At 38.9% G+C, this 26,428-nt stretch overlaps 1 protein-coding gene across 2 annotated transcripts in view; it reads left to right on the forward strand.

Moving 5' to 3' along the window:
* dpyda (dihydropyrimidine dehydrogenase a) overlaps positions 1–26,428 on the forward strand; it is a 307,704-nt gene that overhangs the window by 83,803 nt on the left and 197,473 nt on the right. For both annotated transcript variants that reach the window (XM_079805615.1, XM_079805614.1), the window contains exons 5-8: positions 3,329–3,490; positions 16,900–17,096; positions 17,600–17,681; positions 19,181–19,268. In XM_079805615.1, coding sequence (XP_079661741.1) covers positions 3,329–3,490; positions 16,900–17,096; positions 17,600–17,681; positions 19,181–19,268 — 529 coding nt within the window. The remainder of the gene's footprint in view (positions 1–3,328; positions 3,491–16,899; positions 17,097–17,599; positions 17,682–19,180; positions 19,269–26,428) is intronic.

Below are 26,428 nucleotides of genomic sequence, written 5' to 3' on the forward strand. Positions count from 1 at the left end.
ATTGCAACTGTGTATTTGAAAATCATTCATTTGAAGCAGGAAAACTGACTTGTACAATCAGCATTTGAATAAAGCCCATGCAAAATGTCTTTAATGCGTGTCGCTGGAACAACACTGTTTCTCTGCCGTTGTTCTGTCAAGGTTTCCATCATACCGTGCATTCTGTGAATTTAGCGAGTGCCATTGAGGCGTTCTGGCCTTAATTCAAGGCTGTCTGAAGAAGAGAGATGCTGTCTGCTTTTTTTTCAGAACTAGACACATGTCAGTCAGGGGGTGATTACTGTCAGAATGGGCTTGTTAGACAAGAGAATGGAGGAAGAGAATGAAAAGAGAGTACTGTGGTACTATCACAAAGTTTTTTTTTCAATGTCGTATATGAATAGAAGTGTTAAAGGTGGAATTTTTTATATACAACTATTCTGTTCACTAATAGAAATAAATAGCACTTTTGAAAGTACTTTTGAAAGATGTTAAAAAGCATGAAGTCAGTAGCCTAATAAAGGCTGCTTTATTTTAGATGGAGCAGGTTGGGTGGGCAGATATTGTTGTGATCACATGACCAGCCAAATATTACTCGCCTTATTTTGTTTGCTGTTTGAATTATTTTTTATTTTATACTCAGAATAAAGTAATCATGGCTGTCTGCAAAAAGGGCATTTCTACAATGGCATCAGTGACTGAAAAAATGCTTTCAGCATTGCAAGATGCAGCATCCACGTCACTGTGTTGTTCAGGCTGATAAGATGACTACCATAATAGTACACAAACACACACACATATATATATATATATATATATATATATATATATATATATACACACACACACACAGACACAGAGAAATTTACTGGGCAAAAAAGCTAACTACAGCTACAAAAAAAAAAAAAAAAGCTCACGGGAATTAAGCATACATTGACTACAACATATGTTATGAATTTTTAATGATATTGGAATAAAATGTAAATTTTCCTTTTCCAGATATCACTTTTGGCCACCACTGATAATATATACTATTTAAAAGTTTGTGATCAGTGCAATTTTTTTTTGTATTTTTAAGAATGAATGCTTTTCAGTAAGGATGCATCATTTAAAAAAATTGTTACGAAAGATTTCTATTTAAAAAAATGCTGTTCTTTTGAACTTTCTATTCAATAAAGAATCCTGAAAGCATAACTGTTTACAACAATGATAATAGTAAGAAATGCTCATAATAAAAAATCAGCACCAAATCGTCAATCTTGGAGAAATAAAATAAAAAGTAAATAATCTTACCAACCCCAAACTTTTGAATGGTAGTATATGTGACTGATTTGAAGTGCTCTATAGCAGGGGTTTTCAAACTTTATGATGCCAAGGACCCCCAAATATGATGAACCTTTTATGAGGGACCCCCTTCCTAAAATCCATCTATATATATTTTTTTATGTATGGAAAAAACATTTAAACTGTTAGATAAATAGTAAGTGTGACATTATAAATACAGCATTGTTTCCAAACTTAAATTGGTTATACTTAATGTTGGATCTATAAACCTTAAATTATTTGTATAAGCAACTTTCACAAATGAATGTAAGCAGCTTGCGTACTGCGTTAAGAATACTGCCTTACAACCCCAGTGAGCAAGATAAAGGGGACTATAGTGAGAGAAACTCACTAGAAAGATACAAAGCAAACGTATACAATTCTGGAAAGTATGCATACGGCAAGAAAGGAGAGAGACATTTAGAAATGTTCTGTAGACTTTATCCATTTTTGCTTTGTCTTTTTATTCTCTGAAATTTTCTAGGGACCCCTTAGAACCTTCTGTAAGGACCTCTAGGGGTCCCCGGACCCCAGTTTGAAAACCCCTGCTCTATAGGGCTTTTCATACTGTACTTAACCCCGGGTTATCGTTGTTCTAAACACCGTTTTTAACCCCAGGTAAAGGAACATTTCACACTTGTAATTTAGAAGCGGGGTTAGCACCGCTTTTTAGTGTGAAACGATGCGGTGTTAGGATATTAAAGCTAGACACTTAACTACAGACAACCAATCGCGTACTCATATTTGCGTGCTTTGGACAATCACGGAAACACATAAACAGTAAATTCAGCGTTTGAGAGGAAAATGTCCAATTCTGACAGAAAACGTGACAACTTGAGTGAAGAAGAGACCGTTTCATTCTTATCTTTATAGTCTGAAGTATCCATTCAATATAAACTCGATAGTACAGTCAGCAATATGAGGATGCACAATGCTAGAGCTTTTATGGAAACAGGTCATGTGCTGCATTCATCCAATCAATGACACTGACCTCGCAAGTTTGCCAATAAGAACGGTAACCCAGAGTTTAGGAATGTACAAGAAATGTCAGCTTATGAATTATGAGCAGTGTGAAACCTGAAGCAAGATAACCCAGGATTCAGTTTACTCTGGGATTAGAATAACTATTTCAAGTGTGAAAAGCCCTTAGGCTTAGGTAGGTGGTACGTGTCAAAGTAACATCCACATGGATGGCAGGACCCCAGGTTTCCCAGCATAACATTGCCCAAAGCATCACACGGCCTCAGCCGGCTTGCCTTCTTCTCATAGTGCATCCTGGTGTCGTGTTCCCAGGTAAGGGACGCACACGCATCTGCCCATCCATGTGATGTTAAAGAAAACGTGAGTCATCAGACCCAGGCCACCTTTTTCCATTGCTCCGTGGTCCAGTTCTGATTACGCTTTCGGCGGTGGACAGGGGTCAGCATGGGCACCCTGACTGGTCTGCGGCTATGCAGCCCCATTCACAACAAACTGCGATGCACTGCGTGTTCTGACACCTTTCTATCAGAACCAGCATTAACTTCTTGAGCAATTTGAGCTACAGTAGCTCGTCTGTTTGATCGGAGCACACGGACCAGCCTTCACTCCCCACGTGCATCAATGAGCCTTGGCCGCCCATGACCCTGTCACCGGTTCAACACTGTTCCTTCCTTGGACCACTTTTGATAGATACTGACCACTGCAGACCGGGAACACCCCACAAGAGCTGCAGTTTTCGAGATGCTCTGACCCAGTTGTCCACTTGCTGCCTAATATATCCCACCCACTAACAGGTGCCGTGATGAAGAGATAATCAGTGTTATTCACTTCACCTGTCAGTGGTCATAATATTATGCCTGATCTGCGTGTATATAGACAAATACAAATAGAATTTGGCCAGAATAAAGTATCTTAAAAGGCAACATCCTTTTGCTACCTACATTTTAAGATGGTGTGATAGAATTTTTAGGAATCACATAAACAGCTATTTAGATGCATAGCTTGGCAGGTTTTGTAAACTACATTTTTATGTTGGTGTTCACAGAATTATTATGGGGCGGCACGGGCCATTCTGTCAGACAACCCGCTAGGTTTGACATGTGGGATGGTGTGTCCCACCTCAGACTTGTGTGTCGGAGGGTGCAACTTGTATGCATCTGAGGAAGGACCCATCAACATTGGGGGACTGCAGCAGTTTGCCACTGAGGTAAGACTTTTTCCCATTATTATTATTATTTATTCATTTATTTTTTTGCCTTATTGGACATACGAAATACAGAGTAATGAAATAATTGGGAATCAGGCCATGTTGCATGTTCCACATGAGCATTACAACTCAACCACTAACCGCTGGGCCACAGCGTATTTGAAAAATATTTCCTTTTCATTCTCTTATTTCCATATTAGGTTTTATTCAAACTGAATTTGTATTATCATTTTTTAGCAGCTCATCTGAGTGAGAAGCCATGTGTGCCGTAGGCCAGATGAATTAGATTGCATATGAAGGGAAATTTGCAAAAAATTCAGTATCTCGGAATGCTTAAGGGTTTGTATATCTAAAAATTGCTGCATAAGAATTCCCTGTTCCCTGTGGTTTAGTGGAGTTAACCTGTAAGAAAAGTGTATATTCTTGTTTCTACGGATCCCATATGCTGTCATGAAGAGCTTGTGTGGCGTGCCCGTGTTAATGAAGTCTCTCAGCTCTAGTCGGCAGGCAGTGGTATGAACTCGTGATGTGTGACACTCTCCACTGTCACAGACGCAATTCATCTCAGCGGCCAGGCCTTCTGCCATGACAAACGTCAGGTTCACCGTTGGTGAGATGGCGCCAGGGAAAAGAGGAATAACTTGTCTCACGTCAATCAAGATGAGCTTAAACTAAAGAAAGCTGCAGATATTTCATGTCTAAAACACAAGATGATGATTCGTACTTCATGTTCAGAGGAAGTGAGTAAAAAGAAGCGAGGATGGCGAGGTGCCAGCAAACTAGTTTGCAGTAAAAAGATCCATGATCCTGCAGGGCAGGGTTTACGTAAGCTTCATTGTTAACTTAAATACATAGAATTTGTTTGGTCACATACATGTTATTTGTTCCTCTGCACAATGAAACTTCAGGTGTGTTATTCATTAATTCATTTATATGTTTATGTTTCGCTTTGCAGGCGGTGCGCAGCACTGTGGTAACGGCTAATTAAATAGAAATTAAAGTGTTTGGGTTTGATTTGACTTGACCGACTTGACCCACAATTGTGTGTGTGTGGCAAAGTGGGAGTTTCCTGTACCTGGAAAAGGTTGAGGGTCAACACAGTGTTCCAGCCTTCATAAAATACACACTATAGAAACAGCGAGGACACAAAACACCTGTTAAAATATACTCACTCAATCGCTCTATAATAAGAACACACAATATATTAGTTATATATAGTTTTTTATCAGTTACTTCTCTAAAAAAAAACACTAACATTTTCTCTGGTTAAAAACAAACATTTCTGGGTTATTTGGTAAATATATGGACAGAACACATGCTGTTTTTTTTATTGTTTTTTTTACCCTGCTTGTTGGGTTTTATACATTAACCCATTTGCTGGGTTGTTTTGGACAGTGCTGGGCCAGTCAATTTGCTATGAAGGTTTTTCATTTTAAATACTAAAAATGCACTAAAATCTCTGTTATATAGGGCAAAAATTTTTTACTCAATGACAAGTCAGTCTTTTGCAATCATAAAATACATTTAGTAAATGTTTTAAGACGTTACAGGTGCAGCAGTAGCAGCCAATGGGAATCTGTGGGAAGTAAACTGGTATCAGTAGGCTGTTCCAATTCTTGCCTGTCAGACACTTAGGGACCTATTTTAGCGATCTGAGCACATGTTCTGAATGATTGTTGTGCCGGGTGCATGGTCCAAAAGGGTTGTACCTAGTCTCTTAATGAGTCATGGGTGTGTTTTGGGCGTAAACCAATCAGAGTCTCATCTCCCATTCCCCTTAAAAGCCAGTTGCGCTTGCACCATGGTGGATTCGCTATTTACAAGGTCAGAATTTGCAGATGGGAAAAACTGAATGCTTCTCCAGAGAGAAATCCATTTATTTTTAATTATTTAAAATGTTTGTGTGCTGCTGAGCATCTCTGTGTGTGTAATAAGCACAGTGTACGCACGTTGTGTATTTAAATAACAAAAAATACTGCACCATTGACTTTAGACCAGGTTTCAGTTGCAATGGCGCATTCGTTTTCAAATGCCTAAAAAAAGCAATGCGCCAACAATGCGCCTGAACACACCTTGTTTTCAGTCCAGCACAACCATGGGAGAACAGCTGGTCGTGAGTGCGTTTGCTATTTAAACAAAGTGGCGTTGGACGTGAAAAAGATAACTGCGTCAGGCTGAATCTAGCAAAAAACACTTGCGTCGCGCCTGAATGATAGAGTATTATAGAGCCCTTAAGTTTCAACCCGTCAAATGCATAGCGCGACCAGAGCTACAATGCTAGCGCACTAGACCAATTCACCCTTCGCCGGGAGTTTGATTGACAGGCGATCTGACCAATTATAATCAGCTATTCACCGAATCCGCCTTTTTTGTCCGACAAAGCAGTCAAGAGAGTTAGTAGATTAACGTCGGTGGACTTGAACTTGAAAAACGCTGTGTACTGATGTCTTTCCGCGGTTGAAACAACATTCCTTCTGAAGTTCATTCATGTTTTTTTTATACTATAAATTAACTAGAAGGAAGAGTTGATTGGTTCACAAGCTATATCACGACTCCTATTGTAGTCACTGGAGCACATGGCAACTTTACATATGACAGCGATGTCATGTCGTGTTTCAGCCCTTGTCGCGCATTTGTTTACTTTACATTATGTTGTTATGTCTAAATTAAGCATTTAAAATGATTAAAGGGTTAGTTCACCCAAAAATGAAAATTCTGTCATTAATTACTCACCCTTGTGTCGTTCGACACCCGTAAGACCTCCGTTCATATTCAGAACACAAATGAAGATATTTTTGTTGAAAGCTGATGGCTGAGAAAGGCTTCAGATAGGCCTCCATTGGCATTCAGTACATTTACACTCCCAAGACCCATAAAAGGCTCTTAAAACGTTGTTACAAAGTCCATCTCACCACAGTGGCTCTACAATAATTTTACGATGTGACGACAATAGTTTTTGTGCGAAAAAAAAAATCAAAATAACACCTTTATCCAGCTTGTTATTGTCTTCCGTGTGTGCCTCCACGACGCATGAGCCAGAATATGACGTAGCGCCAGCGTTCGGGAATCCATGAAATGTACACTTAAGCCCCATTTTGAGAACCACGCCGAGACCTAAAGCACGATCAATGTAGAATCCAACAGCTTAGACACGCGCGTCTTCCTCTGCTTATAAACAAATCGCTTCTGGGTCATGTGTCCGAACGCCGGATCTGCGTCATATTCTCGCGCATGCGTCGTGGAGGCACACACAGAAGACAATAACAAGTTGGATAAAGGTGTTATTTTGATTTTTTTTTTGCGCACAAAAACTATTGTCGTCGCATCGTAAAATTATTGTAGAGTCACTGTGGTGAGATGGACTTTGTAACGACTTTTTAAGTGCCTTTTATGGGTCTTGGGAGTGTAAATGTACTGAATGCCAATGGAGGCCTGTGTGAAGCCTTTCTCAGCCATCAGCTTTCAACAAAAATATCTTCATTTGTGTTCCGAAGATGAACGGAGGTCTTACGGGTGTCGAACGACATGAGGGTGAGTAATTAATGACAGAATTTTCATTTTTGGGTGAACTAACCCTTTAATATTAGTAACTTAGTAGTTCTCAAACTTATGTAGACAAAATGTTGTCAAATTTTTATATTATCCTTAACCATAACATTATAACATAGTCGTCAGTTTACTATTTTTATATAATTTCCAATTTTAATATAGACCAGACATTGGCCTGTTTTCTAAACAGTGTTTTTTCCTCCCAGTTGTGTAAACATGTTCAAAATAATGCAAACCCATTTAGTGTGAATCGTGGTTGAAGGTTGCTTCATTATTTAGATACAAAAAGCTGCATAAATGTTCCGGTTCTTCAATACCCTTTGTGCCTCTTTAAAGCTTCAGGGTTTCTTAAGAATGTATATAAGCAAGCACACACTACAAATGCAATTTAAAAACATGCCCGCTGACATGAATAAGTTTAGCTGGCTGCATTTCAGTGTTGCCGGAGGGTTTGTTTTTCTTTACCTTAAGCAATTTGTTTGCAATTCTAACAGGTTTCAGGCGGCCATGTTTCTTAACTGACTGCTAGGAGGGGGAAACGTTAAGCACGACAGTTCATTTCCACCCACCTTTGTAACCCGATCCCACCTGTTCCACACAATCACCACAGGCTAAAAAAAGGAAGCGCTTTGGCATGTTAAGTTTCATTACTTCATGAAGGATAAGAAGAGCAATTACAAAAGCACCCTCTCTCTCTTGTGCCACCCACCTCTGCTGTGACTTATTAGACATCTCTGTCTAGGTGGCAGCTACTCTCTCCTTAAATGTGAGAGGTCAGTCTGGTTATCGAGCCGATAATTAGATAACCCGAGAAAAAAGGGCTATCACAGCCCACCGTCATTCAGTGGCTGCTCCTGCAGTCGGCCTGCAATCACAGATAACTTGGTGTCTCTTTTCAATTACAAGGCAAACGCAGTGTTGGAGTCTAAAGGTGGCGGAGCACATTAGCATCTTTAGAGGACTTTGACTAACTCCCACTTTTATATCAACAGTGCCAATTTGAGTATCTATTTGCCACTGGGTTTGATTAAGAAGTGATTTCATTTATACAACAATTATAGTAGCTGGTAATATTTTAATATTGCGTATCTTGAGTATCAAAGAAAATTCCAGGAATGCACAAAAACCGTATATATCGGTACCAGATTTGCTATTAGTGATATTAGAAAGGTTGGTTGCACTTTATTTGACAGTACTTGCACTTACATGTAGGGGAGTGCGGGGCACAACCTAAAGCGGGGTTAATTGTAACACGCATGGTTTAAAACGTTCCACACATGCCAGGATGACGAAACTTAGTGTATTTACTAGTTGCCATATCAACATTATGTAGAGAAAAAATTCTGTCAAAATTAAAAAATCTTTAGAAGATATCACTGAACATTTATTTAACCATAGCAAAAGTACATTTCTTAAGTTTATTTTCCATCTCAGTTTTTTGTGTTTATTTAAAATGTGACCAATCTGATATTATTTTAATCTTATATTGTTATTTAACAGTTGAGATAGTTCTTAAATGCTGATCTAACAACAGAAGACACAAGCCGTGGTTTAAATCCTATTTGCGCAGATGGCGTGCGTTGTAACCAAGCCTGCCGCACTCCTCTCAGAAACTGAAGCCTCCGCGCCTCGATCGCCCCCTGGTGGCCGGTCCAAGTACAGCTCCTAAACCCCACCTCTCCATGTATTAGAATGGACGCGAGACACACTAAACAATTAAATTACACTTCAAATAATTGTTTCCTAAAGATGGTTTCTGTCATTTTAGGCAGTTTTTATCACGATGATTTCATTTCAAGTGTTCGTTTTTTAAATAAGCTTAGTTTTAGTTAGTTATAGTTAGTAGGGGGGGTCGTCATGATTGACAGCTGAGATTGACGGCTTCTCTGAGTGAAGTTGTCACTGAGGTACTAACAGACTTTTTTCTGAATTTTTGGCAGGAGATTGGAGCTTTAGCTTTAATTTCTACATTTCTATAACTGTTTATTTCACACCAACATAATGAATTTTTCTGCATCTGTGAGAGTGTGGGCGGGCTTTTGATAATCGCACCTCTACTTCCTGCTCTCTACTGCGCAACTCCGGTCCCGAGATCGCTACTGCGCAGACTCCGTCCCAAGATGTCAGCACTGCGGGCCTACGAAAGCTTCAACTCTGGTCGCGTCGTCCATATTTTTTTACGGTCTATGGTTGTAACACTGTGTTACAATGAGCCCCTATTAGAACTGCGCTATTATATGCTATACTTTTATAAATTCTTTTGAGAAACCATGAGAAAAGGGTGAATAATGACTGAGAGTCAATGTTCAGAAATGATTCATTATTATTATGTTTTTAACTATGCTGTATAGCTGTATTTAGCGATATGTTTGTCGTCTAACTCAAAAATGTGTATGTTTTTAATGATTAAAAAATGCCATTATTTTATTTTAAAAAGTTAATAATTGTATTTTATTGACACAATATTTTAGTTTGTCATGGATATTTTTTTTTTATTATATCAGATAACATTTTAAGCTGTCACTTGGTCATGTTATAATGTGCCCCTCACAGGTTACAATGTACCCCACCTATGGGGCATGTTGTCACATTTCACTTCCTTTCTTTCGGGGTAAATCAAGAAAAAAGTATACACTGTATTAATGAAACAAAACCACAATTGTACTAGACATGTGTGAGATAAGTGAAATTAATGTGGGAAACAAGAAATACTCTCAACCCCAAGTGGATTCTCCCCTACTTACAGTGTACTTGCCTAAGAAACTACTGGGTAAGATAAGGTAACTACATGGGATAGTTCACCCAAAAATGAAATTTCTGTCATCATTTACTCACCCTCAAGTTGTTCTAAACCTGTATGAGTTTCTTTCTTCTGTTGAACACAAAAGAAGATATGTTGAAGAATGTTGTTAACCAAACAATTGATAGACCCATTGACTTCCATAGTAGGAAAAACAATACTATTGAAGTCAATGGGTCCATCAACCGTCCACCAACATTCTTCAAAATTTCTTCTTTTGTGTTCAACAGAAGAAACTCATACAGGTTTGGAACAACATGAAGGTGAGTAAATGATGACAGAATTTTCATTGCTGGGTGAACTTTTTCTTTAAAGGGTTAGTTCACCCAAAAATTTGTTTACATTTCACTGCCAGTTGTATATTGTGTATATAACTGTGTATGTGACAAATAAAACTCTTGAATCTTGAATCTTGAAAAATGAAAATTCTGTCATTAATTACTTACCCTCATGTCGTTTCGACACCCGTAAGACCTCCGTTCATCTCCGGAACACAAATTAAGATATTTTAGTTGAAATCTGATGGCTGAGAAAGGCCTCCATTGGCACAATGCACGGTACACTCTCAAGACCCTTAAAAGGTACTAAAGACGTCGTTACAAAGTCCATCTCACTACAGTGGTTCTACAATAACTTTATGAATCGGTGAGAATAGTTTTTGTGCGCAAAAAAACCCTAAATAACGACTTATATGGTGATGACGATTTCAAAACAAGGCATCATGAAGCTTCGAAGCGTTATGAATCAGTGAGTCGAATCATGATTCGGATCGCGTGTCAAACCGCCAAACTGCTGAAATTTGCTTTGAAGCTTCATGATGCCGTGTTTTGAAATCGTCATCACTATGTAAGTCGTTATTTAGGGTTTTTTTGCGCACAAAAACTATTCTCGCCGATTTATAAAGTTATTTTATAACCACTGTAGTGAGATGGACTTTGTAACGACGTCTTTAGTACCTTTTAAGGGTCTTGAGAGTGTACAGTGCATTGTGCCAATGGAGGCCTTTCAGAGCCATCAGATTTCAACTAATATCTTCATTTCTGTTCTGAAGATGAACGGAGGTCTTACGGGTGTCGAACGACATGAGGGTAAGTAATTAATGACAGAAATTTTATTTTTGGGTGAACTAACCCTTTAAGGTTAGGTTTAGGGGTAGCTTTAGGGTTAGTACCTATTTACCCAGTTATTGTCATTACTATAATAAGTAAAAAAAAAATATTTAGATTACCATTGCACTCACTTAAAGTTAGTTAAATGTAGTCTTTAGCTAATCCTAAAACATACCTTTTTTATGAGTTCTGCTCTGTTGCCATGTGACTTTTCAGATGTCGTCCAAAGATGTATCATTCAAATGAAGCCATACTGATCTGTCAAGAGATGATATTGTGCTTTAAATTGCCGCACTGTTTGTTTCATCGAAACCACAATAATATAAGTCTCTAAACTGCTCTCAGGGATTATTAAAAATGCATTGTCATGTAGCAATTTGGGCTTCACAGTCCATGAAACTCATGAATAACTATATTAATATCACCTATAGTGTTGCCTGTTCAGGCATAGTATTGTATTAACAATACAGGCTTTTACATATGGATCTGGCTAATCTTATTAGGAAGACAAAGCATCAGCCCTCCCATTTTACTACTTGTAATGGATATACCGCCACAGGCTCCTCATTAATGCCTGTTTGGATAACTTGCTGTGTTTTTTATGTATCTGCTAACTATCTTTATGTTGATGTCTTCATGTCTGTTGATGCGTTGAGGACGCTTTTGGAATGAATGATTTTCTGTAATTCCTTTTTCTTTGTCTTCTCATTTGGTCCCTGTTCTGAGGAGCTGAATGAGCTCATTGTGTTGCTTTTGTCTTAGCGCGGTGATGAATCAAATTGCTGCGTGGTTTATGTATTCATGTGATTTTTTTTTCTCTCATGCAAATTAAGAGCATGTCGGACTTTGCATTGGTTTTTGTGTAGGACCCGGCAAACTCCCAAAAGCCTGTGGTGTTTGAAAGACATTTTCTCTAAAGAGACAATATCACTTTTTCCCTCTCAATGTGAAAGTAAAGGAAAGCTGTCCCAGGAAAGCTGGTCACCAGCATGCTGTCTGGGGTCCTGGTGATTTGGTATTCCCACCAGCCTTCGTAACTAGATTAACCAGCAAGACTTGTTCAGTGGGATTCACCAGAAAGACCATGCATGACCAGTTTCATCAGAGTAGGGTACAACGGGGGTAAAGGCGCCCCAGGGGAAAATGCGCCTTTGATTTTATTTTCCTTTAAAACACCAGAAGGCACAAAAACTTGCCTTGGCACTTTCCAAAACATCTAATTTTCAAGATGCACGTGGAAATTTGACTGATCCTTGATCGCGGACAGCAGTGCGAAGTTGATACTCTGCTAATTTGATCTAAATATTTGATGTTTTTTTTAAATTTTGTAGATTTAAAGGGATAGTTCACCCAAAAAAATTTATTCTGTCATTTACTCAAGTGGTTCCAAACCTGTATGAATTTCTTTCTTCTGCTTAACCCAAAAGAAGATATAAACTCAGCTGGACTGAGTGGCAAAAGAGCTGCTGCATGACTGGATTTAATAGGGGAAACTGTGTAAACACGAGTAAAATTCGAACGATTGTCAGTTTAAACCAAAGGTTGGACTCGATATAGTGTTCCTTACAACATACCAAAGATCCAGTGATCCATGGATATTGACATGTAGCCAAGAATCGTGTTTTCCTGACATTTCCATAAACATTTATAAATAGCGTAGGTCTAAATCCGGGTGATCACTTATATCATTGTTATATACATTGTCCAGCCCTAAAACTCGTATAGTTTTTTGTCACTGTTTATTTACGAGTTGTCAGTACAATAAATAGTGTATTACAACCCTCTATAATCGCCATTGGCTAGTAAATTTTTTTGTTTACTCGCCAGACTGATATACCATTTTATTTATATTAATGTCAAATCGATTAATCATGATTAACCGCATCCAAAATAAAAGTTTGTGTTTACATAATATATGTGTGTGTACTGTGTATAATTATTATGTGTATATAAATACACACGTATATATTTAAGAAATTTATATATATAAATTTAGTTTCTTCTTGCCTTATATATTATGCAAATATTTCTTAAATATATACATTAATGTGTGTGTATTTATATATACATAATAATTACACACACACACACACACACACACACACACACAGCTCATATATATACACATACACACACACACACATACAGTCACACACACACACACACACACACACACACACACACACACACACACACACACACACACACACACACGTTTGTTTTTGTGAAATGTGAGGACATTCCATAGGCGTAATGGTTTTTATACCGTACAAACCGTATTTTCTATCCCCTTACACTGACCCTGCCCCTAAACCTAACCCTCACAGGAGACTGTGCAGTTCACTTTCTGTGAAAAAAAACTTGTTCTGTATGATTTATAAGCATTTTGAAAAGTGAGGACATGGGGAACGTCCTCATATTTCACCCTCTTTTTGTAATACCTGTGTCATACTCATACCCATGTCATTATACACATTTGTGTCCTGATATTTCACAAAAACATGCCCACACACACGCAAAGAGGGAGAGTCTTAAATACCACACAGAATTGCCGCGCTACATGTAAACCATATACTTTGTTGTATTTTCCTGTCAAAACAACGGAGTTAATTTGGAATTATTCAGCTTTTAAGAAGCAGAAGATATGCGGTAGTGGGCAGGACTAATGCGCAAACGGCAAACTCATTGGCTGGCGCTCATCTATTACCTTCACTTTTTTTATTTTTAGCAAATCAGTTTGAGCAACGCTGACAACGTGATTAATATTCAAGAAATCAGCAGCTCATCAGTCTTTAGTGCACTGTATATTGTTAATAATAGTATAACTAGTAGTAGTATTATCTTATTAATAATTAATTTAATTAATTAATAGCACCACCACCAGTCCTAAGTTCAGTTAAAATATCAAACATGAATTCATACGTGTGTGTGTGTGTGTGTGTGTGTGTGTGTGTGTGTGTGTGTGTGTGTGTGCGCGTGTGAGCGTTCTGAGTGTTCAGCGAGTGAAAATATATCTATACTAAACTTATTTTAGCCTCTTAGACATACACTGGCGAGTAAAATCTAAGCATTTATTAGCTAATGGCTAATGATAGATATTGTTTAGTCGCCCAGAGTGAAGATTTACTCACAAATGCGAATGATTTACTCGCATTGTAGAGGGTTGTATTATTTTACCCCAAAATTCAACATATTGACACAAAATGATAACTGCAAATCCACGTTTCACTGCCTGGAGTCCAGTTGTTTCTGTGAATTGCAGCGATCCATTTGCTTCTCTTTTCTGTAGCTTCCGGCAGTCTGTAAAAATATACCTCCTATTTCTTCTATTTATAGAAGAAATAGATTCTTCTAATCTATTTATACAGTCGATCTCAAAGCTCTTTCTCGTTTTAGCTGTGTTTTGCGTGTTTTGCGTGGCGTTCACGCTGAAAACCAGTACTGCGATTCAGTCTTTTTGCCACTCAGTGGGTGTGTCTCTCCTCAAACCCCACCAGTGGCAGCATTAGGGTTGGGTACCGAAATCCGGTTCCAATATGGCACCGGTACTTATATAACCGGTATGTACCGGACCGAATCAGAACGCAGATTTCGGTTCCTCATTTCGGTGCCAAAATTCAAACGTGCTTTCGCGCTTTGGCTGAGCCAGAGACAGACGCTCAGCGCTGGTCACATCACAACTCATGACAACTATTCAGTGTTTTCAACGACATCATGTTTATTTCAGGTTTCAGACATTTAAATGCTCATAAGTAGGCTACTAGCAAAAAACACACACTGATGTCTATGAAAGCGGCAATGACAATCCTTTCAGACGGTTATAATTTGACTAACGTTACGTGTTTTATTCACATCAGATAAATGCACATTATATAGTAACTTAACTATATAGTTTACTCTGTTCTTCTTCCAGTTCACTGGTCACTTACTTTCATGTATTTCGTGAGACGAGAATGATCTCAAGTGTTGTAAATCCGACAGATCCGATTCTGAGGCGCAAACTAACATGGCGCCGCCCATTGCACTTTATAGATCAACTAACACACATTGACTCACACATTTGAACATCAGATAGTTCGTGACACAGTTAAGAAGTTTGTGAATATTTTGAATAAAAAGAAAAAACGAAATAAACCCGATACAGCTGAGCTGTCAGCGCTATTGCGGCTGCTGTGTGTCATGTGAGAAACATGACGCGTCACCATGGAAACTTTAAGGCGATGCGTTCAAAAATATTTAGCCAGAGAATATGATCATATTTCAAAATAAAGCTGAAGCTCGAAGCTGGTTTGTAGCAGAGCAAGAATACAGACGACTGCTGTTATTACTGTAACTGTTTAGAGTTATATTAGGCTTGTTGTAGTTGGGTGGCTTAAGTTTTACTGTGAATTTGTAAATATGTCAATTATAATTTGTAAATAAGTAAATTGTGTTTTGTATTTATTTATATTCATACATTTAAGTATACATTAAACTTTTAATAAATGGTTCAATTTAAATAATAAATAAATACATAAAAAGCCATTTAATGTCATCCACCTCGTTTGGTGGCCTTTTAAAAAAAAAAAAGTATCGGTTCAGGCACCGTTTAGGCACCGGAACCGTTTTAAAAGTATCGGTTTGGCACCGGAATCGAAAAAAACCCAAACGATACCCAACCCTAGGCAGCATCCATTTGGATTGATGCGATGGCAGCCACAGATCAACAGATCAGTGTGCTCACCACACACCAACTATAGGTGGAGAGGAGAGAGAGTGATCGAGACAATTCAGTGGATGAGGAGTAGGGGTGGCACGGTACATGAAAAAAACATCCGAACCGTTCGGTTAGGGTTAGGACGGTTAACAACGGTTCTTGTTGTAGGGTTCCCCCACAACAAGAACCGTACAGAACCGAAAACCATGACCCTAAAACCATGATACGAACCGAACCATGAGTTTTGTGAACCGTGCCACCCCTAATGAGGAGTATTAGGAGGCCATGATTTATAAAGGCCAGTGGAGGGAATTTGGCCAGGACTCCGGGTTTCACCCCTACTATTTTAACGAGAAGTGCCATGGGATTTTTAAAGGGTTAGTTCACCCAAAAATGAAAATTCTGTCATTAATTACTTACCCTCATGTCGTTCGACACCTGTAAGACCTCCGTTCATCTTCAGAACACAAATGAAGATATTTTAGTTGAAATCTGATGGCTCTGAAAGGCCTCCATTGGCACAATGCACTGTACACTCTCAAGACCCTTAAAAGGTACTAAAGACGCCGTTACAAAGTCCATCTCACTACAGTGGTTCTACAATAACTTTATGAAGCGTCGAGAAAAGTTTTTGTGCGCAAAAAAACCCCCTAAATAACGACTTATATAGTGATGACGATTTCAAAACACGGCATCATGAAGCTTTGAAGCGTTTTGAATCAGTGAGTCGAATCAGCAGTTTGGATCGCCAAAGTCAGCAGTTTGGCGGTTTGACACGCGATCCGAATCATGATTCGACTCACTGATTCATAACGCTTCGAAGCTTCATGATGCAGTGTTTTGAAATCGTCATCACTATATAAGTCGTTATTTAGGGTTTTTTTTGCACACAAAAACTATTCTCGTCGCTTCATAAAGTTATTGTAGAACCACTGTAGTGAGATGGACTTTGTAACGACGTCTTTAGTGCCTTTTAAGGGTCTTGAGAGTGTAATGTGCATTGTGCCAATGGAGGCCTTTCAGAGCCATCAGATTTCAACTAAAATATCTTCATTTGTGTTTCGAAGATGAACGGAGGTCTTACGGGTGTCCAACGACATGAGGGGAAGTAATTAATGACAGAACTTTCATTTTTGGGTGAACTAACCCTTTAATGACCTCAAAGAGTCAGGACCTCGGTTTAATGTCTCACCTGAAGGACGGACTAATTCCCAAGTTCCGATCATACATTGCCTTTCTTCTGCTGTGTTCGCAGGTGTTCAAAGAAATGGGTGTTCCTCAGATACGGAATCCCAACCTCCCACATGCAGATCAGATTCCCGAGAGCTATCACTCTAAAATAGCTCTGATTGGCTGCGGCCCCGCCAGCATCAGCTGCGCCTCTTTCCTGGCCCGCCTGGGTTACGACGACATCACCGTTTTCGAGAAGCAGAGGTTCATTGGAGGACTGAGGTCTGTAATTACTCTGACCCGCGGTTCATACTCAGAATTCTCATCCTGTATCTAAGATGGTCCACTAAAGGGCATTGTTGATCCGGCCAGCCACAATCAATATGGGGCACATTGTAGAAGGTCAGAATAATTAATGAATAGTCTCTGTAATTGGGAATATTCATCTCTCAAATGCCGAGTTGGGATGAGGTTATCAATTACGTGCTGTTGTATCTCCAGCGCTGTTTAGTTTAACCAGCATGTCGATTGGATACAGGGGACCTTGAATATTCAATGCAACTCAAATCTCAGCAGTCTCCGGGAGTAGAAACAAGGCTCTGGGGTTTGTGTTGGCATTTAGACCCGCACAATTGAAGACTAAATAACCTATAACATAAGAAAGAATTCCAGATATGGAACGATCCTTAGCATGAGGTGGAATTTTTTCCCTTTTCTTCCCCAAACTTGTCATCTCTCTTGGGGCTCCTTCTTATCTCCCGTCCTTTTCCTCTCTTGATTTTCAGCTCCTCCGAGATCCCGCAATTCCGCTTGCCTTACGATGTGGTTCAGTTCGAGGTGGATTTGATGAGAAACCTGGGAGTGAAGGTAATGAAAACCCTCACACCTCCCTATCCTACCCCTCCTGCGTGGCCCTGTGCACTCCCACCTGCCTCTTTTGAAGCCGGGGAGGGCGAGAGGTCTCGGGGAGGATCAGTGGTCCAAATGTCAGCCGCATTAATAAAGAACAATTAAAAGTTGCATTAGGGGTGGCAGACAGTGGCAGCAGAGCACCTCGGGGCTACGCGCGCTCGTCTGTTTGTTTCCTGAATGCTTCAGCTACAGGAAAGGGCAATCAATAGTCGTCATCCGGCACACCTGCTCAGGATTCATTTTACAGAGGAAATGCTTTTTTCCGCAGTTCATGAAGAGCTGAGGATAATGGGGAGGGGGGGCGAGATGACAGATTTGCATGTTCCCTCAGTACCTATAAACAGACTCGGGGAGAGCGGGAGTGAATGTAATGCTTTGGAGGAGAACAGACACTTTTCCGACCGTCTTTTCCGCTGACACAAGAACGATTCAGAGACACCTTCCTGTGAAACAGACACTGTTCTATAGGCCTTCAACTGAGCTCCTTTTTTCATCCTTCCTTGCTTCCTTTGTGTGTCTGGCTTCTTGTGGCTTCTTTGGTCTTTTCCTTCTTTCATTCCTTTTCTTCCTTCCTTACTTCCATTCCTTGTTTCTTTCTGTTCTTCCTTCCTTCCTTGCATAATTCCATCCATCCATTCTTCCTTTCTTATTTGTTTTGTTTTTTTCCTCCTCCTCTCCTCTCCTCTCTCTCCTCTCCTCTCCTCTCCTCTCCTCTCCTCTCCTCTCCTCTCCTCTCCTCTCCTCTCCTCTCCTCTCCTCTCCTCTCCTCTCCTCTCCTCTCCTCTCCTCTCCTCTCCTCTCCTCTCCTCTCCTCTCCTCTCCTTTGCCTCTCCTCTCCTTCAAGACTGGCTTTTCTGGACTTTTTCCGACTTTTATTTTCCCTGACTCTCCTCTCCTTCAGATTGGCCTTTCCTTTCCTTTCCTTTCCTTTCCTTTCCTTTCCTTTCCTTTCCTTTCCTTTCCTTTCCTTCCTTTCCTTTCCTTTCCTTTCCTTTCCTTTCTTTTTCTGACTTTTATTTCCCTGACTCTCCTCTCCTTCAGATTGGCCTTTCCCTTCTTCCTCTCCTTATTCTACTTCCATTCCTGTCTTTTTCTTTTCCTTACTTTCTTTCAGATTGCCGTTTCCTATGTATTTTTCCGTTGGCAAAATAATTCAGAGACAACCTCCTGAGCCTCTAACAGACATGATTTTACTGGCCTTCAACTGAGCTTCTTTCATTATTTCTTTCTTGTCTATTTTCTTGCTTCTTTCTTTCTTGTTTTTTTTTTTTTTTTTTCAGTAGACAGAGACTTTTCCAACCTTCTTTTCCGCTGCCACAAGATGAATTCAGAGATGCCCTCCTGCAATCTCAAACAGAGCCTGTTTTACATGCCTTCAGATGAGCTTTTGGTCTTTTATGCAGCATTTCTGTGCTTTACTTCTATTGATATGGCTTGTTTGAACTCGATTTCAGATTGTCTGTGACCGAGGACTCAGCCAAGATGGAATGACGTTGCTCTCTCTAAAGGAGGAGGGATTCAAAGCCGTGTTCATTGGAATCGGTCAGTTTATATGCATCTTCACACATTGTTTTATTGTCTGTTATGTGGACAGACAAGCATGCACACAGAAAAGATGGAGAAAGTTTCTTTTTCTCAGAATCACTGGCTGCTCCCTGGCTCCCTGTCCGTGTTAATGGCTGTGGATGATCCACTTGACAATTTCTCCCCCTCTACCAGTAACCCTATTCACATCTCATTTTCCGCCCCACTCCTTGAGCTGCCACTGTTTCTGGCCGTGCTAACCTAACAGTGCATGGTCTGGCTGCCCACTGCTTCTCAATGGAGGACACCCTGGTTTCTCATCAGATCTCTCTGCCCTGTTCTCTTCCAGCTGAGCCATTCACTGCCATTACATGTTGACCCTCAATGCTCCCCAGCATCTTACAGTATCAGCCGAGTCCTAGGACTAACAACAGGAGCAAAATCTCTCTTCTCTTCTCTTCTCTTCTCTTCTCTTCTCTTCTCTTCTCTTCTCTTCTCTTCTCTTCTCTTCTCTTCTCTTCTCTTCTCTTCTCTTCTCTTCTCTTCTCTTCTCTTCTCTTCTCTTCTCTTCTCTTCTCTTCTCTTCTCTTCTCTTCTCTTCTCTTCCCTTTCATTTTGTTTAGTAGCTTCTTTCTTTCTTTCTTTCTTTCTTTTTTGTTTGTTCTTTCCTTGTTCCATTACTTTGTGCTTTCTTCTTTTTCATGAATGAATGAATTAATTTGTTCGTTCATTTATTTGTTATTATTATTCCTCTCATTTCTTTCCTTTTAATGGTTTAGGAAAATGCTTTATTTTCCTCCCCCTTTCCTACTTCTTCTTACTTTTGTTTATTAGTTTTTTCATCCTTAGTTTCCTTTCCTTCACTATTTTCATTCCTTCCTTCTTTTTATTTATTTTATTTGTTTTGTCTTTATTTTCCTTCCTTCCTTCCTTCCTTCCTTCCTTCCTTCCTTCCTTCCTTCCTTCCTTCCTTCCTTCCTTCCTTCCTTCCTTCCTTCCTTCCTTCCTTCCTTCCTTCCTTCCTTCCTTCCTTCCTTCCTTCCTTCCTTCCTTCCTTTGCTTTATTTTCCTCCCCCTTTCCTCCTTCTTCTTCTTCTTCTTCTTCTTCTTCTTCTTCTTCTTCTTCTTCTTCTTCTTCTTCTTCTTCTTCTTCTTCTTCTTCTTCTTCTTCTTCTTCTTCTTCTTCTTTCTTTTGTTTATTAGTTTTTTCATCCTTAGTTTCCTTTCCTTCACTATTTTCTTTCTTTCTTTCCTTCCTTCTTTTTATTTATTTTATTTGTCTTTATTTTCCTTCCTTCCTTCCTTCCTTCCTTCCTTCCTTCCTTCCTTCCTTCCTTCCTTCCTTCCTTCCTTCCTTCCTTCCTTCCTTCCTTCCTTCCTTCCTTCCTTCCTTCCTTCCTTCCTTCCTTCCTTCCTTCCTTCCTTCCTTCCTTCCTTCCTTCCTTCCCTTTGATTTATTTCCTTCCTTCCTTCCCTCCCTTTACTTCTCTTTCTTTCTTTTGTTTATAAGTTTTTCATCCTTAGTTTAATTTCCTTCACTATTTTCATTCATTCCTTCCTTCTTTTTATTTATTTTATTTGTTTTGTCTTTATTTTCCTTCCTTCGTTCCTTCGCTTTATTTTCCTCCCCCTTTCCTTCTTCTTCTTCTTCTTCTTCTTCTTACTTTTGTTTATTAGTTTTTTCATCCTTAGTTTCCTTTCCTTCACTATTTTCATTCCTTCCTTCTTTTTATTTATTTTATTTGTTTTGTCTTTATTTTCCTTCCTTCCTTCCTTCCTTCCTTCCTTCCTTCCTTCCTTCCTTCCTTCCTTCCTTCCTTCCTTCCTTCCTTCCTTCCTTCCTTCCTTCCTTCCTTCCTTCCTTCCTTCCTTCCTTCCTTCCTTCCTTCCTTCCTTTGCTTTATTTTCCTCCCCCTTTCCTTCTTCTTCTTCTTCTTCTTTCTTTTGTTTATTAGTTTTTTCATCCTTAGTTTCCTTTCCTTCACTATTTTCTTTCTTTCTTTCCTTCCTTCTTTTTATTTATTTTATTTGTCTTTATTTTCCTTCCTTCCTTCCTTCCTTCCTTCCTTCCTTCCTTCCTTCCTTCCTTCCTTCCTTCCTTCCTTCCTTCCTTCCTTCCTTCCTTCCTTCCTTCCTTCCTTCCTTCCTTCCTTCCTTCCTTCCTTCCTTCCTTCCTTCCTTCCCTTTGATTTATTTCCTTCCTTACTTCCTTCCCTTTGATTTATTTCCTTCCTTACTTCCCTCCCTTTACTTCTCCTTCTTTCTTTTGTTTATAAGTTTTTCATCCTTAGTTTAATTTCCTTCACTATTTTCATTCATTCCTTCCTTCTTTTTATTTATTTTATTTGTTTTGTCTTTATTTTCCTTCCTTCGTTCCTTCGCTTTATTTTCCTCCCCCTTTCCTTCTTCTTCTTTCTTTTGTTTATTAGTTTTTTTCATCCTTAGTTTCCTTTCCTTCACTATTTTCTTTCCTTCCTTCTTTTTATTTATTTTATTTGTCATTATTTTCCTTCCTTCCTTCTTTCCTTCCTTCCTTCCTTCCTTCCTTCCTTCCTTCCTTCCTTCCTTCCTTCCTTCCTTCCTTCCTTCCTTCCTTCCTTCCTTCCTTCCTTCCTTCCTTCCTTCCTTCCTTCCTTCGCTTTATTTTCCTCCCCCTTTCCTTCTTCTTCTTCTTTCTTTTGTTTATTAGTTTTTTTCATCCTTAGTTTCCTTTCCTTCACTATTTTCTTTCTTTCTTTCCTTCCTTCTTTTAATTTATTTTATTTGTCTTTATTTTCCTTCCTTCCTTCCTTCCTTCCTTCCTTCCTTCCTTCCTTCCTTCCTTCCTTCCTTCCTTCCTTCCTTTTGATTTATTTCCTTCCTTCCTTCCTTCCCTTTGATTTATTTCCTTCCTTCCTTCCCTCCCTTTACTTCTCCTTCTTTCTTTTATTAATTCCTTCATTCTTACCCTTTGCTTTATTTCCTTTCCTTCCCTCCCTTTCCTTATCCTTCTTACTTTTTATTGTTTATTTATTCATCCTTATTTTCCTTTCCTTTATTATTTTCCTTCCTTCCTTTTTATTTATTTTATTTGTTTTGTCTTTATCTTCCTTCCTTCCTTCCTTTGTTCATTTATTTGTTCCTTCTTTGCTTCCTTCTTTTTCTTCCCTATTATGTGTTTGTTTGTTTCTCCTTTCCTTTCTTCACTCTGGTTATTACTCTCTACTTTTCTTTCTCTCTCACTGTGTTTACTGACTGTTATCAGTATCATAGGATTATATAAGACGTGACCTTTTGCCATTAGAATCAAATAATAATTATCATATTGGCACTGGCAGTGAGGAGCTTTGCTTTTATTTTCATACTGCGTGGCTGTGTGCAGTCTCATCGTTATTATTTTTTTTCTTTCCTTTTTTCCCAAAGCCAGGGAACAAATAAATGTATTCTTGAAGATATCTTCTGGCTATATACATTGTACAATCCCATGTTGCTCACTAAAATTAATCAAAGAGGCTTTACATTGTAAAGCATTTCTAATTATGACTCCTAACCTAAAAAACATATCTGCTAAACTAAACGAATCTTATTACTTGAATAATGTAACTTTATATAAAAAGAAATTAAACCGTGATTACGTGGCCCCTACATTGATCTTAGGAATTCAAACATTGCCTAAAGCTGTCCATGCGACTATCTTATTGTACCGACACATTAAGAAAAAGAATTAGTATAATTCATTGTTTCGAAATGCTGAGTCTCTTAATACTGGCATCCTAATTATGCGTCTTTTACGTGGAGCATTTTTGGGTTTTTCTACAAAGGGATGTAAAGAAATTTTGACTGTGGGAGGAAATGAAAGCACTGAGTGTTTGCAATTAATTTCTGTAATTTCACACGAGTCCTTTACGGTCTTTTTAAATGTCATCCACTCACATGATTGACATGCTAATTTCTCCCTGGCAATATGCAAAAATATGCAAAGTGGAAGCCAGGTTGAGGAAGTCAGATAAGAGCATTGTTTCTAGGCTATAGGCTCAGGAGTCAGTGGCTCAGGTTCAATGGCTTTAAAGAGTGAATTAACACCTTAACTGCCATGGACTGATGAGGTCTGCGATCTCTGTCTTATTTTCTGGATGTCCCTTTTGATTTCATTGTCACAAGAATGAAACATTATAGTACATAACACAGTCCATTAATTATATAATGTACCCGTAATGCCCTAAAAGCTTAGTACCAACCACAAAATATTAGTCAAAGTTGGTATATATGTGTTATTAAAAGGCATAGCGATCAATAACTGGAAGGACATGATTAAAAGATGTACGCTCAGCACTGAGATGAGATGCTTGAAGTTTTTTAAAAGCTCCACAATCAATAGTTGCTACGAGTTGGCGGCAGTGATCGTTGGACTCTAGTCAATATAAGGTTATAATATTACACTGTACAAATAACCCATCATTTGTGCATGTTTCTAAAATACAATCCAAGATGTCAGGAATCTTTTTAAATATGTTTCACATTAAATATGTGCTGTTACAATGATTGAAACTTATTGTTCTTTTGGAATGTTGGTAATTAACATCTGTATAGAGGGAATTTATCAGCAGCAAGGACTTTATTAATGTAACATCTTTATATACTTACTAAATTTTAGTGGTAATTTTGCTCATACTTAGAGAGTTAGGGTTGTTTTTGCTACTCAGATTGTGCTACGGACATAATTAATACCTCAGATCGTGTAGTTATGTTTATAAGTGATTGAATTTAGGTTTTTTGGCGGGTGGATGATTAAACTAATTAAATAATACCACAGATTTACATTAACCATATCTGTAGGCCAGAATATCATACCCTTTGTAAAATGTACAAATCTAGTTTAACTCTTCACCATTGTTTTTTCTTCATCGTTATGCAATTCATAAGGGTCAGAGAGGTCAGGGACTGTCGGGAAAGTGTCGCCCCCCCCTCTTCTCAACAGATGCCCATAGATTAGGCCCGATTAACAAGAAGGGTTCTGCCCTCTGGGTGATGTATTATTTTTGATTTTGCATGGTGAAAATGGCCTCGGCTGCGAGCATACCGTATGGAATCTCAGCGCCGAGATGGTTGCTGAAGAAAATGTGATGCAGCAGGAGACAAATGGAGACACATTACTTACAAAGAGCGCGGTCACAAATCCTGGCGCTTTTGTTAAAACCCACTTTGTCACGCCATACCCCGAAGTTTCCCGTTCTTCCTGAACTTTTGTATTTTGATGATGATCCGGAGATTGAAGTGGCAGGTGTTAAGTGAATATGCGTCTCGGGGAATGTTAATGTAACCACATTATTTTAGAAAAATTAACACTGAACATGAACAGTAGTGTTTATCAGAGATATATAAAGATATTGGTTCAGGTCATTTTTATGTTTTCATCATTTACCGCGTTTTTAAAGCCCTCAAACACATAAAAGCAGCTTTTTGTAATTATTGACTGCCTTTACGAGACTCGAGTACCTGCTCAGAGATATGAGGCACATGTCTGCATTTTCGGAAGTCTATGTGCAATTTTGAATTGTTGTTCATTAGTCGTGACACCCTGACAGCTTTAGGATGTGGAAATGCCAGAATATCATCAGGATATCATTACAGCCATTTAGCGGCTTTCAACATTATGTGTTCAACATCCCCTAATGAGAATCACTGGTGATTTGCACCAAATGTGTGATACAACACCTTTAGCATTGGAATGTGTAGTATATGTATGTGTACTGTATGCAGTGAGGAAAATAAGTATTTGAACACCCTGCTATTTTGCAAGTTCTCCCACTTAGAAATCATGGAGGGGTCTGAAATTGTCATCGTAGGTGCATGTCCACTGTGAGAGACATAATCTAAAAAAAAAAAATCCAGAAATCACAATTTATGATTTTTTTACTATTTATTTGTATGATGCAGTTGCAAATAAGTATTTGAACACCTGAGAAAATCAATGTTAATATTTGGCACAGTAGCCTTTGTTTGCAATTACAGAGGTCAAACGTTTCCTGTAGTTTTTCACCAGGTTTGCACACACTGCAGGAGGGATTTTGGCCCACTCATCCACACAGATCTTCTCTAGATCAGTCAGGTTTCTGGTCTGTCGCTGAGAAACAGAGTTTGAGCTCCCTCCAAAGATTCTCTATTGGGTTTAGGTCTGGAGACTGGCTAGGCCACGCCAGAACCTTGATATTCTTACAGAGCCACTCCTTGGTTATCCTGGCTGTGTGCTTCGGGTCATTGTCATGTTGGAAGACCCAGCCTCGACCCATCTTCAATGCTCTAACTGAGGGAAGGAGGTTGTTCCCCAAAATCTCGCAATACATGGCCCCGCTCCTCCCGTGTAGTTCTGGGCTGATTTCTCACCTTTCTTAGGATCATTGAGACCCCACGAGGTGAGATCTTGCATGGAGCCCCAGTCCGAGGGAGATTGACAGTCATGTTTAGCTTCTTCCATTTTCTAATGATTGCTCCAACAGTGGACCTTTTTTTCACCAAGCTGCTTGGCAATTTCCGCATAGCCCTTTCCAGCCTTGTGGAGGTGTACAATTTTGTCTCTAGTGTCTTTGGACAGCTCTTTGGTCTTGGCCATGTTAGTAGTTGGATTCTTACTGATTGTATGGGGTGGACAGGTGTCTTTATGCAGCTAATGACCTCTAACAGGTGCATCTAATTTAGGATAATAAATGGAGTGGAGGTGGACATTTTAAAGGCAGACTAACAGGTCTTTGAGGGTCAGAATTCTAGCTGACAGACAGGTGTTCAAATACTTATTTGCAGCTGTATCATACAAATGAATAGTTTAAAAAAATCTTACATTGTGATCGCGCGCGATCCAAGTATTCCGGATGTTGCGGGGACAAAATGTTCCCACAAGGACAGTAAAACTTTTTTATTTTGTTACATTTGTACAGTATAAAAATTATGTTAGTTGATAGTCCTAATTAAACTCTAAAATCTATGTGTGTGTATGTATAACATAAAATATTGCAATTAAAAATGTAAATGTATAGTACATATTTATCAAAGAGAAAGATTCCATTCTTTAGATTCTAAAATCTGATTGGATTTGTCATATTTCAATATAAACATTAATATGTGTATAATATACATATACGTGTTTGTGTACATGTTCGTGTATGTGTGTGTGTACATTAGGGTTATTTTAGTATAATTTTTAT

The sequence above is a fragment of the Gobio gobio genome (assembly GCF_949357685.1).
Source record: "Gobio gobio genome assembly, chromosome: 23".
Lineage (NCBI taxonomy): Eukaryota > Metazoa > Chordata > Actinopteri > Cypriniformes > Gobionidae > Gobio > Gobio gobio.